Source organism: Camarhynchus parvulus, chromosome 20, assembly GCF_901933205.1.
Source record: "Camarhynchus parvulus chromosome 20, STF_HiC, whole genome shotgun sequence".
Lineage (NCBI taxonomy): Eukaryota > Metazoa > Chordata > Aves > Passeriformes > Thraupidae > Camarhynchus > Camarhynchus parvulus.
Window position 1 is genome coordinate 13,287,696 of NC_044590.1, and position 17,650 is coordinate 13,305,345.

General features: G+C 42.9%; 1 protein-coding gene across 1 annotated transcript in view; it reads right to left on the reverse strand.

Annotated features, from left to right (window-relative positions):
- Positions 1-616: 616 nt before the first annotated feature.
- LOC115911882 (ubiquinol-cytochrome-c reductase complex assembly factor 1) overlaps positions 617-17,650 on the reverse strand; it is a 46,391-nt gene continuing 29,357 nt past the window's right edge. The window contains exons 8-10 of the mRNA XM_030963148.1: positions 6,360-6,437; positions 4,890-5,003; positions 617-1,880 (exon numbers count right to left, since the gene is read on the reverse strand). Of these exons, the coding sequence (XP_030819008.1) occupies positions 1,746-1,880; positions 4,890-5,003; positions 6,360-6,437 (327 nt within the window). The 3' untranslated portion in view covers positions 617-1,745. The remainder of the gene's footprint in view (positions 1,881-4,889; positions 5,004-6,359; positions 6,438-17,650) is intronic.

The following is a 17,650-nucleotide window of genomic DNA, read 5'->3' on the forward strand; positions in this document are numbered from 1 at the left end:
AGGAGCAGTAAGATACACAAAGTAAAGTTTATTTTGGTACTTGGTATACTTCACTCTCATTAAAAATAAATTAATCAGCAAATTCCTACACAGCTCAGCCTTCTTTTATGTAAATACAAGCCAGCTGTAATGAATTACAAGGTGTTATTATCTCACACACACTGTATAATACTTCACACATAAGAGGTTTCTCTGCTTAGCTCAGCTTTCAACAAAAGCATCTTAAATAAACTGCAAGCAAGTTGTTTGGGCTGTAATGTTTTCACAGAGAAGGGATACACCTCACACAGGGAGAGGGGCTCTTTACATGCCTCATTTTATAACAAGTTAAACTGAGGAAGCTCATTCTGGAAAAAAAAGCGCCTTTTTATACACAGAAGGCTCCCTAAAAGAAGATTTTAAAACAACCCCACAAGTCAGTGTTTGGGAGCCTCTATGCTGCATCCCACTGCTTTTTACACAGGGAAGGGATGGCAAATATTCCCCAACAGACACACACAAAGAAAGCAACTTGAGAAGGAAGAATAGTCACAACCAGGCACAGTTTCACTTTCACCAGACTAAGAAGTCACAAATTAAGGATTAAATTCATAAATTAAGGATTATCACCTTCTACTTTTGCTTAATACTTTTATTAGGAATAAGTCCTGATTTTATAGGGCTTATTCTTATCAAAAGCACACATGGCACAGAAAACAAACACACAGCAATTTAACCCAGACTGACATTTATTACTGACTCAGATTTTGGACAGGAGAGAAATAAAAACTCTTTTTGCCACTGACCTGGAAACAGCCTGGTGAACCATCCACCCACACAGAGCACCTCAGCCTCTGCTGATCTCATCAGTGCAGCTCCTGCTCCCCTAATTACTGTGTTGGCGCCATTTGCCTGCACAGCCATAGAAAGTTTTCACTGGTGTTGAAGGATCTTGCTAAAATCCCCGGACTGCTGCTGTAGGGGATGGAGGATGGCAGAGTCCTGTCCCAGGGATACAACAGGGATGTTCTTTCCATAAAGGAGTTCCTAGAAGACAATTCTACAAAGAATGTGGAACTATCAGCAAGGCAGACTGAACGTCAGGATCTGGGGCAGCTTTTAGTGCCAGCCCAGCCAGAACTGGGGCTTTCATCTCCCTCAGACAGCCAAGGTCACAGAGGATTGCTGGGGACTGTGCAGCATTCTTTACATTCTCTCATCCTTGTGCAACAAAATGGAGAGTTCCTGAAAGGGATTTTCACAGAAAACCCTTCAGAATGTTAAAGCAATTCTTAACTCCACTAATGCAAAATGGACCATTCCATCTTGGTATCAGACATTTAAAATATATACTTAATATCTAAGTATGCAAAGCTCAGATTTACAATTACAACCATTCAGGGAGCAGAGGACACCACTGTGTCTCTGAGTAGCAGCTCTTTAAACAAGGCAAGGGACAGAAATGTCTTTTTGAGAGAACTCTACATCATGGTGAATACCTGGTTTCCTAAAGGCAGAAGGCAGCTCTGTCCATGTCAGCAAGGGCCACTCAGGTCCATAAAGAGGACAGAGGTTTTTAAAACAATGAGCATTTATTTGCAGGTGAAGATTCGGGAGTACGGCTGTCCAGGAGGCTACCGAGGCACCACGGATGGGAGAGCTAATGAAATGTTTTCCTTCCAACAGCAAACTGTTCTTCCCAACCACACAGCCTCAGCCCAGTCCCATTGCAGCCATGCTTCCCAAGCTGTTCTGGCACGTGGATCTCAGAGTCCTTCATCGTTGTAAATGGGGGACAGGGGCTTGAGGATGCTGCGGGCATTGCTCTCCACCAGCGGCCGCCAGCTCACCTCGCCCGTGAGCAGCAGATCCTCCCCGCTCAGCGCGTCCAGGTGCTGCACCTGCAAGCACAACAAGTCACTGCCACGTGCCCCATGGCCCAGGCAGCTCCCTCAGCAGCTACACAAACACCTCGTTCCAAAAAGCAACACAACAGGGACATTTCAGCCTACTCTGCCATTTCTGTGAGGTGGACCTAGAACGGTCACTTCCGACTGCGAAGCATCATGAAAAGGCCAGGATAAGGATCTGCAGATCCTCTGGAGTCACCTGCGTCACTGATGCCTCCTCTGAAGGTGTGGCAACAGGGCAAAGAGGAGCCAGCAAAGCTGCAGTGAGTCACTTCATCCTCCTGGTGCTTACTGCAGGGAACACTGCCCAGGCCAGAGCCCCATGGAGAGCTCCCACCCTGCACACAGCCGAGGCTTCAGCCACAGAAAACTGGCCTGAGCAGCAGGGAACACCTGGGATTATCACATCAAAGCACATGAGCTGGAAGAGGGTAACATGCAATGAATGCTCATCCTCCCAACAGAAGAATTCCCTGAATGGTTTGGGTTGGAAGGGACCTTAAAACCCATCCAGTCCCACCCCCTGCCATGGGCAGGAACACCTCCCACTGTCCCAGGGTGCTCCAAGCCCTGTCCAGCTTGGCCTTGAACACTTCCAGGGATGGGGCATTCACAACTTCTCTGGGCAAGATAGTTGGGATCTATTGTAATTTAAGGGTGTAATATAACCAAAATTAAAAAAAAAACCCTCTCATCATATAGCAGAGGGTCACCTTGCTGCCACTGGTCACCCTAGATATGGGAAATGGGGGAAAAAAAAAGTCATTCAAGGATGAGTCAAAGACAAACCCACCACCATTAGCTCAGGAAGGCTGGGAGAGCTGACCAGGGGCACAGTACATGCTGTGCTGTCAGTATGTTCTCCTCTGGCACCCACTAATAGCCACTGTTAAAGACAGGATCCACAAGAAACTGGGGACAACCTGGTACACAATGTTATAGAAACAATGGATAATTGGACAAGGAGTTTCTCAACAGGGGAATGAATGACCCATGGTCACAGAGGGTCACACTGGAAAGCCACCTAAGCACAGTGTCCTGTTCCTGACAGTCACCACCAGCAACTTCCCCAGGAGGAGTTAAACACAGCACACAATGCTCTTTTCCTTGTTCATTTTCCCTCCCTCTCAGAATCTGTTCATTCACAGATTTTGAGTCTGAAGTGGTTGTGGATTTAATAGCCCTGGGCAAACTTTTCTTCCATAAATCTTGCCAGTGGCTTTGGAACCCCATGTGCAATTGCAGCATCCCAAACAACTGTGCCAATGCTCTGTCCCTATATTCCTGTGTCTCTGAATGCCTTTCCTTCCTCACCTTTCACATGCCTTCAGGACTTCCCAGAGATGTCTCCCATTTTTTCTCCCATTCTTTTTTGGGCAGGGGATTCTACTCATTGCTAAAAAAGGAGCCGTTTCACTGTCACCCTTAGTGCTCCTCTCTGAGCCTTCTTCAGGTAACGTTTGATCTGTTCTGGTGGTCAGCACCCAAACCAGACACATTATTCCAGCTCACAATGGTACCAGACATGTAAAACTGGCACCACAGCAGTATTTTATTCTCTATTTCTTCCCCAGTAGTTCTGAGGATTTTAAACACTATGGAGTGCTGAATTGACATTTTTATAATAGAACTCAAGGCCTCATTCCTGTGTGCTAACAGTTCAGAGCTCATTGGTACCTATGTAAAGCTGGGAATGTTTTCCTCAAGTGCACCACTTGTCTGCAGGAATGATCTGTCTGCACAGAACCTGTGCTCATTCCTCCCCAATGTGCCACATTTTCCTGCCTGATCACTCTTTCCTATTCAACTGCTGATTGCTTCAGACCTATCCTTTGCTTGAATATCCAGAAGTGCAACAAATTTCCCATCTGGCAAGAAATTATCCCAAATTACATACTTTTTATATGTGCTTGTCCCCAGCAAACTTTCCTACAGCTTCACCATTGAGCATCTGCAACCTTCAGTATTTAAGCCAGTCCCTCCTGAGAACTCTGTGGCATTTCCAAAGTGTCCTCATTCCCTTAGGAAGCTCAGCCCTTTATTTCCCATTTTCTCAGACACACACTTACATACTGTCTCTCTATACCTCTATCTGATCCTGAATATAGTACTGGAAACACTACAGAGAATGATGTTGTGAAAGTTCTGGTCTTTAATTTCCTGTCCAACACCCTCCACTTTTACTCCATAACCTCTCTCACCCCCTTTCTTTGGTGCCCACATGGATTTTATCCCAACATTTCCTAGAGATCTGGTTCCCAAAACTCCTCAGGGCTGAGAGGACAAACACTACTCAGTACTGTCTTCTCCAGGTAATAACTGAAAGAATCAGAAATAATTCTGGAAAACAAATCCATTTGTTTCTTTTCCTCAAAGGTCACCAAGAGACTTTCAAGCTCTATCTGCTAATTCACTATGAGGAGAACCCCAACTCTCTAAGACTGGTAACAATTCTACAATAAGTTTGCAGCCTATTTCTGGCACATTTTGTCAAGCCACTCTGTAGCACAGGTCCAGAAATAGCTGAGCAGGACTCCTTTCAATATTCCATTAATTTCTCTGCAGCCATTTGTCATCAAACTGCAGTAATGATCTGTTGTCTCTGGTGACCAGGGACAGGACCCAGGGAATGGCTGGAGCTGTGCCAGGCAGGGTCAGGCTGTAGATCAGGAAAAGGTTCTTCCCCAGAGGGTGCTGGCACTGCCCAGGCTCCCCAGGGAATGGGCATGGCCCCGAGGCTGCCAGAGCTCCAGGAGCTGCCAGGGATGCCCAGGGTGGGGCTGTTGGGGTGTCTGGGCAGGGCTGGGGCTGCCCTGGGTGATCCTGGGGGTCCCTCCCAGCTCAGGACATTCCATGACTCTGTAATAAATATCACCCAGTTTTCATATTTTTCCTTTCTTCTCCTTAAAAACGATCACTGAATATTAAAATCAGGTTTATTGATGAGAATGAGCTGCACAGGGCAGCAGTGGAAGCTCCCCATGCAGAGCGGGGCCGCACCTGTTTGCGCACGTACTCCACGAGCAGCTCCAGGTGCCGAGGGTCCTCACAGTTCCTGTTAAAAAGGTTTCTCCAAAGAGCTGATGCCAGAACACGATCATCACACAGGATTCCCTAAAGGGAAGGACAGAGGGGGATTAAAAACTGCACGTGAAGAAGGCCTGAACACGAGACACCCCCCTGGTGTACTTGGCCCCTGGCCACGGCACCTGTCCCAGAGCCTGCAGCTGCCATGGGCTCTGCACATGGAAAGGCAGCAACATCACTCTTTCCCAGAATGGAAAAACAGCCCTGGCCTTCAATTAATTTACAGAGCAGCCTGTAACCAATTTTCTGGCAAGTTAATTTGGAAAAAACCTGGGTCAGGGTATTCCGAACGTCGGAGTTGATAACTGCATTTCTCTGTTATGAAATCTTTACCATAAAAATAGTGATCTTACAGAGAAGGCAGCACCACCTCATGGGAATGTGCGAAGCCTATGACACTTTAAAAAGAAAAATTAAAGGATATTTAATCCAATGTCACAGAACTGTAGTCTGGAGTTTGCTATTTTTCTTTACTTTTTTACTTTTCATTCTAAATGAGAGAGAAATCCTGCTCATCAAAAACTATCTAGATTTTTCCAGTTAAATCAAATATTAGCTTTGGTTTATACAAGAACCATGTCCATTAATGTTTTTATCCAAATTCTCTTGAACTTTTATTGTCTTTTTAGATTATGTAGTGCTATCACCACAGGCTCATAAATCCTGTCTTCTCCTGATACATTTACCAAAGGTAAAAGACTTAAAAATATTCCGTTAAAATTTTTTAAAAGTCAACATTTGTCTTTAATCAAAGCAAACATTTTGTTTCCAAAAAGATTGTCAACAAAGCACAAGCAGACACATCCTGGTTATACTTAAAACTAGATTAAACCTTGCATATGTAACACTGTCCACAACTCTATGAGGTTACATTTACAACATAATAATAACACAAATCACTGAGCAAAAAACCAATATCATGATGTGAATAACAGCATCTGAAGAGCAACACTCACAAGAGCAAAAAACCCCAATGTAATTGTATTTTTCTCTTGAAGGTCCTGCAGACACTTGTGCAGAGTGGTGCTTTTGCCTCCCTGCCTGTAAATATTCTTGCATAGACTCCCTACAAATACTCTATAAATCCTCTCTTTGCTTTCAAAGTACAGCTGAGTACAGCAGGATTCAGAGGGAGGAAATGACTTAGTGGTGGCCAGTAAGGGATGGTGAAGCAGCAGAAAGAACAGCCTACCATCCACACCCATGGTTTAAATCCATATGCCCTGTGCAGTTTTCTTCTAAGAACTTTCATTCCAGGCTGCTTCCCTAACGTAATATTTCTCCAAAGAAATGGGCAGTGAATGTTTTCCCCACCTGGACTATTCTGTGTTCAGGAATTAGATGGTCTACTTGTTGTACATTCCCTGAAAACAGCCTTCTTACCTCATCGTATCCAAACAGAGCTGCATAGAAATTTTCTGCCATCCTTTTCAGGTCTTCTTTTAGAACAGTAGAATTAATCTGAAAAACAAGCCAGAAAACCATCAGTAGAGGCTTTAAGGAAGAGGTGAGGAGAAAATATTCCCAATTTCACTGTGAGTGGACAAAGAACCACCAGTGCCCCAGCCCACCTGAGTGAGATTTGGCTGCAAGCAGGAGTCAGTCCCTCTGGAACCCCCTGGGACACAGCTCCATCAATTCTGACACAGCTGAGGTTGTTGTTACTCAGCTCACAACTGGCAGGAGCAGCCCAGCCAACAGCTCTGCCACCAGCTGCAGGAGGGGAGAGAAAATGCTGCTGGGGGAGTGTGAAGCAAGGCTGCCCTTGCAGTGGCAGCACAGCCCAAGAGCATGGAGAGCCCTCTGTAGTCAACTACTGAGCAGCTATTCCAGACCTTCATCCATCTGTAGAAACTGTTTGTTTTTCAATGTTTTTTTGTCCCCAAAGCACAGACTGCAGGGATGGATGTGCTACTACAGTGGAAGTACAGGAATACTAAAGACAGAGGCACCACCCTGCCACTGCTCCTCCTGTACTGTCCAGACTGACTCTCAGCCAGCAAGAACATGAATTCTCCCTCCCCAGCATCTCTAGCAGCTCAGACTCACAAGTTTTTGACTATGATTAAACTTCTTTCAGAGTCTGTGATGACACAGCAACTTCCCCCATGCTCTAAGTGCGACTCAGTCCAAGTTCCACACTGACCTTTAACTAAATTTAGTAATTGCTTAAGTATTTGCTGGGTTGGCCTAAGCCACCCATTGATGTGAGAACTGACCCCACGTGAGCTTAAAATGGGACTGGACCAACTGCTGGGTGCAGAGGGATGGCTGAAATGCTTCCTGTGCATCTCCCTCACCCACACTGCCTGTCTCTCTTGCCTCTACTCATTACCTCTGCCAACAAAGTGATGCAGTTTCTCTCCCAAGGGCCCAGCTACACTTTGGTAAAGCTTCTTTGTACTGACTCCCATGAGGGATCCAGGAGACACAAGACATTTCTTTTCTACAGCTCTCACATGCTCCAGAAGCACAAAAGACAAGGCCAATAAGCCCTGCACACCAGCAGGACACTCAGGTGTGACACTGCACTTTGCAGAGACAGGATTCACACACAAGAGACACCAGCCCAGCACATCCACCACACTGGGAACCCCTTGTCCTGAATTCTCTCTCAGTATCCTTATGAGTATTCACCTTGGCAATTACACAACAGCTTTTCTATCAAAATATGAGTTAGTTTCTGTCAAGTGAACAAATTTCCAGTTCATATACTCTTCCCTTAAACCACTGTCTTTTTTCATCTGTTGATTTTTATAGCAATGCACATAGTGCAAACACAAGGAAAATTCCTTTTATGTCAGTTACTCATATTTTTCCATTAATATAAACTATTAAAATTCATGCAGATATTTTATAGGCTATCAAGATTTGGAGACTGGTTATTACTGAATGTTTAAAAAAAGAACTAAACATAAGAAATCAGAGGGTTAAATGATGACTGCAACTTCTGTAATGACTTAATTAAATTTTTATTGAGTACATAAACTATGATGTCATTTCTACCCAACCATGCTCAAACCTTCTATGCATGTCAGAGATCGTGGTTTTTCTCAATAGAACATACTTCTAAATAAGCTGCACTTCTACAGCTCTAATAAGGGGGAGCAGGTCTCATGTAACACACTCAATAAATTATCCTTCCATTTTAAACAAACAAATTCCATGAGTTATTATATATTTGCCACGCACTTTTTATGACATAATAAAAATGTTACCTCAAGGATTACTTAACACATACTACAAATGTTACAGCAGGCAACTGCAAGGGGCAAAGAAAACAAATAGTCCCATTACAGAGACAAGTCCTGGACTATACATCCCTGGGGAAGCAGCTTTCCCTACTAAAACCAAAGAGCAGCAGCTTTAAGTTAGCAAGAAACAGACTGATGCAGGAGATAAGCAAGTTAAACAAACATGGCAATAAATACATCTTAAAAGACAGTTTCAGATAAAAAACCTGAGTTTGGGGATGGAGCTGTATCTTATGCAATGAAATGATATTTAAAGAAATATTGCAGTTTCTGAAGAATACAACTGGCATCAGTCAAGTACAAATACTGAAGGAAAAAAATCCCTCTTTTTAAATCTAGAAAAATGAGCACATCCAAAGCAGTGTTTGCTGGAATTGCTTCCTCTTTCAAAGCTTGTACGAGTTCTTGCCACTGGCAAGTTTCAGGATCTGGTTGGTTGTGATTCTGCTGACTCTTCCACAGTTTGTTATTAAGAAGAAAAACTGCTAGAGAATTCCAAGTGAGTAATTGCTAATAACAAGGAAAAAATCAGTAACATCTGGAGCTCTTCTTGGGACTTTGCCCCTTTGCCTTCCTTGGAGCAGCCCAGTGCAGAGCTGTCACTGGACAGATTTATGGGCTGAGTGACACAGGACTCTGCTAGTTCAAAACAAGGAACCCATTTTTGGTACACATCTCACCTTTACAAGGCCTCTGAAACAAGGAAATGTACAGCTAACATTATCTCCCTGCTACAGGTCACAACTGTTCTCTGAAAGGCTCCATGGGCCTTTCTCTGGGAGCCTTTCTGTTCTGCCTGTGGGACAACTGCAGCAAGCAGCTGCTGGATTTTCCATGTCACAGTGAAGAAACCATCTTCAGCCTCAGGGAGTTCATGTGCATCATCCAACAGCCACGTGCTGAGGGTGACTCTGCAGCAAAGTCTCACAGAAGGTTTCGTACTCTAAGAAGATTTCTAGGGAAGAGCACTGTGCTCTCCTGTACTGCTGGACACATAGCAAAAGACCTAACACATGGCCATGGTGTTTAAAGGGAATGCTGCTCTGGAATTAGTCCATGTCAGTGTCCTCTGAAGGACCAAGAGCTTCCTCTGGAAATGAATCTCCTCCTCCTCCCCACGTGCTTTGGCTCATGGTGCAGAGTAGGATCAGTGTGCACAGACTGGAAGGTAACAAATGACAGGGCAAGAGGAACAGCCTCAAGTTGTCCCAGGAGAGGTTTAGATTGGACATGAGGGAAAAGAAACAACAGAAAGACTTTTAAAACACTGGCACAGGCTGCCCAGGGCAGTGGTGGAATCATCATCCCTGGTTCAAAAATCGTGTGGATGAGGCAGTTGAGGACATGGTTTAATGGTGAACATGGAGGTGCTGTTACTGACTGATGGGGACTGGATGATCTGGATGGTGTTTCCCAATCTTAACAATTCCATGGGCTCTGATGTGCTCTGCCTGCTCAGAGCCATCAGCCCAGGGGCTGAGGTGCAGCCCATCCCCTCAGAGCAGGACAAGGCATCCCTGGCAGTGTCACTGTGTCCTGCCAGCACTGCCCCAGCTGGGATGGCCATGGGCTGCACTGCCTTGAGCACTGCAACAGGAGTTTCTTTCTGCTTCAGCTTTTGCCAGCATGTGTTGCACCCTTAAGCTACTTTAACACATTAATCCTTCCATAGACTATAAAGTCAGAAGGGGCACTTCTAACTGCCTTGTACAAGCACTAGTCATTGAATTCCAGGCAGCAATTCCTCTCTTTAGGCTGTAAGCTATGCTTGAACTAGACTTTTTTATGAAGAGATTTCAGCCAGAAGAAATGATTAGATCATAGAACCTGACCCTCTGCATATCACAGACCATTACATTTCACCAAGTTCCCCCTGTACTAAGCTCACTAAGTTGTGTTTGGCTAAAGCATATCACCCTCACAGTTGAACATGTGTATCTCATTTCATATTTGAATTCTCTGGCTTGGGTTTCCACCCCCTCATTCTCATTATACCAATGCTGCTAGAATAAATAGCCTCTTCTTTACAATGTGTTTGCTCCTGTACCAGTACAGGATGGATGTGCCAGCAGAGTCATCTCTTCAAACCAGGACTGGGCTCTTCCAGGTATCACACCACACCAGCAGTACCCTCCTGGAGTGGTCAAAGTTGCAACAGCAAAGCAGTGGTTTACGCTGATATAGTACAAATTAATCCATCCCTTGTGCAAAACAAGTTCCACAGGTCTGAGTACACTCATCTTGTCATGGCTGAGTCCACTCTGGGGCTTCTGCAGCCCCACTGCCATAAACATCAGCCACTCTCACTGACACTTCTGACTGCTGGAGCAGGACTATCAGCAAAAGTTCCTGAAGGAGATACAGGACCAAACTTCCGTGGTAAAAAATGCCACTCCACAAATATTTAGGTTTTTTAATGCCCCCTCTCTTAAGTTGGAATAGGACAGAATTACTTGTAATATGGTTTATGTTCTTTATAAATAATATATACACACTTGCAGTTATATATGGGCTTTTTGAGTGTTTGCTCAAAACACTGTGTTAAAACACACATGACATTAAATGGGCAAACAGCCCTTTTATTTCATTCTGTAACATCACTACTGCTTGCAGGACAGTAATTTTAACATGACTGAGACTGTAGCTAGAATCAAAAATATTAAATTAATAAAAAAGATTAGGAAGATTCCTGTAGCAAGTGGCCATAACAGCTGGTTCCTTCAGGCACATACTTGTGAAATGACAAAGATATTAAAGAAATTATTTTTCCAATCTTCAATTTTTGAGCCTTTTATTAACTGCTCTGTTACTTTGTCTGCAAAGCGGAACACTGCTTGTAATTACCCACAGCTTGAGTCCTGTGTGTTTTAAATATTCACTCTTCTGATAAATTCTCTATTTTTTAATTAGAAGTAATTTTGTAATACACCTCCATAACCATTAACTTCAGAGAACAATCTTTAAAGCCTTCTTCAATATTCAGTGATAACCTACCCCAATATTCTTTTAACCTAGACAAAAGGTAAATGTTGGGTTGTAGCAAAACCAGCTCCTGCCAAAATCTTCAATCCATAAAATACAACATGTTAATGGAAAAAGTTGTGCATGCTCTACCTTCACAACAATTGTGCAATCATCAATAAGGCTCCTCAGAGCAAGTTTATTCCAAGAAAGACACAGAAAAGCAAGTTATACAACATTACCTACATCTTTCAGCAAAAGCAGATGCTCACCCCTACCTTTCTGCTACCCAGAAAATGAGGTTTGTTCCCCTCTTGCAGCTGATTAATTTGGAAGCTCTGCCACGGTAACAGTTACAGATGCAGAGCAGATCACAGTACAATCTGAACTGTATTCAGTGGCTTACTGCAAATTCCTGCTTCCCTGCAGAACGTGGCTGGCAGAGCTCACTGATAACCTCTCAAGAGAAGGATCAGGGAGAAGAGGTCAAATTGCTGTGTTCTGTCAAGCTGTGCTGATTCTCTGTAAGGTGTGCAGTTGTCAAGGGATTTTCTTGTAATGCCTCTTGAAAAACCTAGTTGCTAAAAGCCTAAAGCTAACCAATGTGTTTCTGAACACACCAGAATCAGGAATTCAGCCGGATAAACTGATAAGGGAAATTTCAGAACCAAGTTTGAAAGAAGCACCTGGAGAAGACAGTAGTACAGGCAGATAAATCATTAAGGTAAATATGCACCATGAGCACTCAGAGAGCTCCTGTAAAGCTCCAGCTCCTCACTGAGACAAACCTCAGGGTCTGTCAGGAAGTGTCACACACCAGGAACACTGATCAGACCAAGGGGCCACCTACCAGGGTATCCTGCCTTCAACAGCAGCCAGAATCCCTGAGAAAAGGCCAAACCCTCGAAAAGCTGATATATACTCCCTCCAAGGATTCTCCCAACTAATTTCAGCTAAGGATACTTCCCAACTCTTGCTATTTGTTTAGAGAGTAACCTCCAAAAGGTCTCCATGTCCAGCAGCTTGTGCAGGGAACTTTCTGCGCTCACCATGCGCTTCAGCAAGAAGCACCCTGGTCTGCTACCCCTGAGGAGATCCATCTCCTCCTGTGGGGACCTCTGAAACTGGCTCCAGCTGGCTGCATCTGCTGGCCCACTCTTTCCACAGGATCAGGCAGTGAATACTCATTGCTCCATCACCTTCTCACAGCACTCAGGATTTTGAGAGTCAGAGAATGATCCCAGAGTGGTTTGGTTTGGAAGAAGGGACCTTCAAGCCCATCCATTTCCACCCCCTGCCATGGGCAGGGACACCTTCCACCAGACCAGGCTGCTCCAAGCCCTGTCCATCCTCGCCTTGGACACTGCCAGTCTGTCATATTCCAGGAGATGTGACCCACCCACAGAGAAAGGCTTCTGGTAACTTAATAAAAGTCAAGAACAACAAAATTCCAAGGATCATAAAGTGCTAAACTAAATTAAACATCTTAGCTAACATTACCAGGGCTGCAGAGACAGGAAAGGTGGCATCCATTCTGAAAAGTCTTTCAGCAGAAACACATAAGTACAAATTAGTAGAAAATACAGTAGATGAAAATAAAAATCACAGATAATTATGACCAGTAATATTCAAAAAAAGTCCATAAAACCTATTTAACAACATGCACCCATTTGGCAGCTACAGTTTTGAAATGGATCTTTAAGAGAAAAAAATTAAGTTGAACAATTAGATAGTGAAGAAAAAGATACATAGATTTTAGGAATTATTATGAAAGGGATATAAACCAAAAGAGGAACCCTATTCTGCATAAATCCATAATGTGTTGCATGTAAAATGGTGTGCAAAATTGTTACCTATTGATCTCTAAAGAAATCTAAAAGTAGTAGAAAACACACAGAGAAGACCATGATGACATGATGACACATATGAGCAAACACTCAGGAAACTTTTCAGGATAAAGTGAGGACGAAGAGATGATGGAGAGGCAAAGTCATGACTGGTATCAAGCAGATAAACAAGGAATTACTGTCCACTGTTTCTCATTAAAAAAGATGTAGAAAAGAATCTAATGAAATGATGAAATAATAGTTTAAAATATAGGTGTTTTCTCATGCAACGCATATAAGTGGCAAGAGCCACTGCCACAGGGCATTAAAGAGCAAAAATTATGGAAGAGGTAACAAAGGGCTGCACATTCCTGGAGGATTCCTGTCAGTGATCCCCATGCAGCTCTCGGGTTACTCGTTAGTGAATGCCAGGAGAATGTACCAGAAGGAACTGACCCACAGTTCTGTTTCTTATCCTTTATCCCAAATATCTCTGGTCATTGGCAGCCACAGCACACACTGGATCTTCATCTGACAGCAGCAGGAGCTCTGAGGATGTTCAGCTTTGTCCTTTTTTTGCTGACCTTTGCAGATATTGCTGGTATCTCTCCTCTCTGGGTCTCTGTTCTTTCCTGTCCTGACTTCCAGCAGGACAGACACAGCTCATTAGATGATCCTGGACACCAGACTCAGGTCACTTTGCTGACTTGGCAGGAATTTCACCTGAAAAGTGCTAGTGCTATTAAAAAAACCTGCTCCCTTACCATAGCCTTTAATACCCTCATGGGAAGAGGCTACATTTTATGTAGCAATATGAGCAAGAATGATCCCACTCATACCAAATAGGTCATCCTCCCCTAGGGGAAAATAGTTAAGAACACAAAAAAAACATTTTTTCTCCAGAATTTGGGACCAGGACAAGCTTCTGTTGGAGGGGAACAGCAAGGCACTCATCTCCTCCCCTAAAAAAACTCTCCAAAAAATGTTTGTTTGATTTCAAATGCAGTGACAATTGCTAGAGTCCATACAATTAGTAGGCAATTAACCAGCCTAATTCTTACTGCGACAACCTTTATCCAGTGACAGAGGCCAGGATAAATGCAAATACTCACAATTACCATCACCTTTTCAAATTCATTTCTGTATGCCTGGCAGACTGGCTGATTTGTGCTTGCTCCATCAGCCTCCCCACTCTCTCCTGGCAGGGCCCTGCTCGTACGTGACCTGTTTGACATTCTCCCATCAGTTCCACATTTGGGTAAAATTCTAATTTGAAGTCACATTGCTTTCACCTTCTACCAATATTCTGCACCTTCTGGTTTCAATCATAAGCTGAGAAAAACCCGATTTCCCCAAGCATTCCTCCTCCCCAGGGCTTCAAACACACACAGGCCACAGAACAGTTAACAGTTAAATATTTTCTTGCCAATATTTTAAGAGTGCAGAAGGTTCCAAATTGCTGGTAAAATAAACAATGCCAGACTGTGAAAACTCCTGCCTGCCATATACTCTGATGTTAACAAGAGTTTCTTTATTACTGTAACCTTTCAGAAGAGAACAAAAATTATTTCTCTACCCTAGTTCTGCCCTCAAGTAAAAGGCAAAGGAGGAAAGCAAACCATGAAAAGGCTGCATGGTAAGATACTGTGAGTTTTCCATCTTACTTCTGCATTTCATTCAGATTCGATGCTGCTGTGAATAAATAAACTTCCAGAAGATCCTAAAAACATGAGCAAAGATTTTTCCTTACACAGTTTCCTGAATAACACAGATTAAACCTATATATGGGTTATCTTCCCTCCTGCAAGGACATAATAAAACAGGAAATACAAAAGGGTAAATTAGGGTACATTTAGGATGCTTTCAAGGAGACACAATATTTTTAAGCTCTTGGTACCTGGCTTTGTCCTCTGGGACTTTAGTCCTATATTTCTACCAATTACAGCGGCTCTGACACTTCCCCACTTTTAAAAAATGAAGTCTTCAAACAGCACCTCCAAACAGAATTGCTGGTACTCAGCATCAATGAGACAAGTGACTCCAAAGCTCAGGGGACACCCCCTAAAACCCCTGCTCGCCCACAGGCCTGCCTTGTGTTCCCTGCCAGATCCTTCTGCATGGCCAAGCCCTGTGAAAACCCATTCAGACCAGGGTTGTTCATTTCACATTACAGACCAAGACTGCAGTGACCCCATCTCCCATCCATGACAGTCCAGCCATAAAATTGTCCCTTTTATGTCCATTTACTCTCCTGGCCTCAAGGCCTCCTGACTAACTTGAAAATCAACATGATGAACACTTTGCTACCAACTAAGAGAGATCTCCAAGATTAGATATGCTGGTATTTTAAGCTTTGGCATTATTTCCTGACCTTTGAATGAAATAAAAACATTCAAGCTCTTACGGAAGTGTAATCGGAATTAACTAATTAATAGAGACAAAGCAAGTGCTGTGTAAGAACAGGAAGAGAGGAGGAAGACTGAGGACAGAAAAAGGAATAGAATCCATTGATTTCCAGAATGGAAAACAGAAAAGCACCTTAGTTTCCCTAGATTGTACAGAAGTATTCTATGCTGTTGCTTTAGTAGGGTTGTAAAAGAAACCAGAGGAGTCAGCAAGTGTGGAAGCAGGCACTGGGATTACTGCAGGGATTGCACTTGCACTTCCTGATCATTATCTTTTCTTCTCCTGTGGGAGCAGTTAGCAAAGGCAGTCAAAAAAAAAAAGTTTCAAAGAGCTGCCAGTTCTGTAAATGGATAAAACGGGCCAGAGAACTCAGAAAATGGAAGCAAAAAATAAACAAAGCTCCAGCAATAAAATACAAGACTCACTCCAGAATTGGAAGCAGAAGATATCAGTGACTTTCTATCTGCAGAGAAAAGCACAAGCAACAATGTGATTAAAATGTATGGGAACAACAGAGAAGCTCTCAATTGTTTGTTTGGCTTGATTTAGAACAGACTCTGGTCCTGGTATTATTTCTGTTTTTATGGAGGAGCTTGAAAGCACATTCTGGGGGAAGAGCTCTCCCTATATAACAGACATGGAGTAATATAACACTGAAAAATACATAATTCTGAAAAAAAAAGGTATCTCTAGAAAAGGTGCCACAAGGCAGCTTCCAGTGTAATTCCTGCAGGCACTCAAGCAAGGCACAGAACATGCCAACACCACCACCTTACAGTAACAGGATCCAACACATCTGGGAAATTTAAATTGATTTTTTTGTGCCAGAATCGATTTTTTTATGCCAGAAAACTGGAGCAGGCCGTCTGAAGAGAACCCAAGCATTTATTATACCTTTATTTCAATACCAAGCATCCTCAGCATGGCCCAAACATTTCACCCAGGTGTGCTGGTTCCACAGATGCTGTCTCTAGAACAACTACAGAACAAACAACTTGAGAAAGGGATCCATATTTCAAAGATCCACATGCTGGTAAAGCTACCTTTGCATCATTACAGTTTGTTCCAGACATCATCACAGCTGAGATAATTCAATGTAACATTCCATGCACGTGCACTATCCTACATATTTAAGTTATTAAGATTTCCAGAATCAAATTTACTGAATTTCCTCTGGAAAAGTACCTACTATTATTCATCCATGAAATGACAAAGTACTGGAAACTTAGTGTGAACTTTCAAGCTCTTTGAGAAAAGATCAAGGGTTGATGAACTTTTTTTTGGTGATGTTCTTGAAACAATAACTTCAGGTAAAAGTAATCATACAATGTCTGGTATCCTATTTAAAAAAAGCCACAAAAACTGTACAGAACAATTTTCTATCTCACTACTTTGGCAAGGGTTTAGTTTCTTTGTTGTTTTTAAAGGGAACTAGAAACTGGTGAAATTTTATATATTCCAACTGGTCATCAAAAATCATAACATTTTTCTCCTTAAAATGTCCTAGTAAAGCATTTCAAAATATACATAGATCATTCAAAACTCAAACTTCTCTTCTTTAGTTTTATAGGTATTTAAAAACCTTTTTCAACTCTACTGAACACTATCCTCTGCCTCATACCCCAGTCCATTTCCTCAAACAAAATCAATACCTTCTCTGCAGTGTTTCGCTTCAGTACATTCCCTTCATCCCAACTCCCCATTCCAGCCCCAAAATACTGCACCCACTTTCCTCCTGCCCCATTCTCTCTCAAAAATGTAGTTTCACTCCTGTGTATCCAAAACTGACTGCATGACTTCCCATCAGATTTTAGAGGCAGGCCTGAAGAGGACCCCTGGACACCCCAGGACAGCAGCTTCCCACTTCAATTCACAAAAAGATCAAGTTCTATTTCAAAACTGTATCCATTTTACACCCTGTCCTCTCATCCTCTAAAGCCATTCTGCAACTTGCTGGTCTCACCCTGACCATGCCTTCTGAGTCTTTAGTCACAAGGCTCAAACCTTTTGTTCTCCACAGTAAGAATAACTTAAACAGAATTAAACTGAGTTTAGGAAATTCTGTAGCTCCTGTGAGGTAAATAAGCATTTTTAATCAACTGAAATTTTCTAATTATGAAAAAAGTATCAAGACAGAAAATAGTGCTCAAGTTCCCAGAGCCAATTTCAGCTCTCAGTTACATGTATTGATTCTGATGCTGTTACTTCAGATGTACATGAGTGTAAT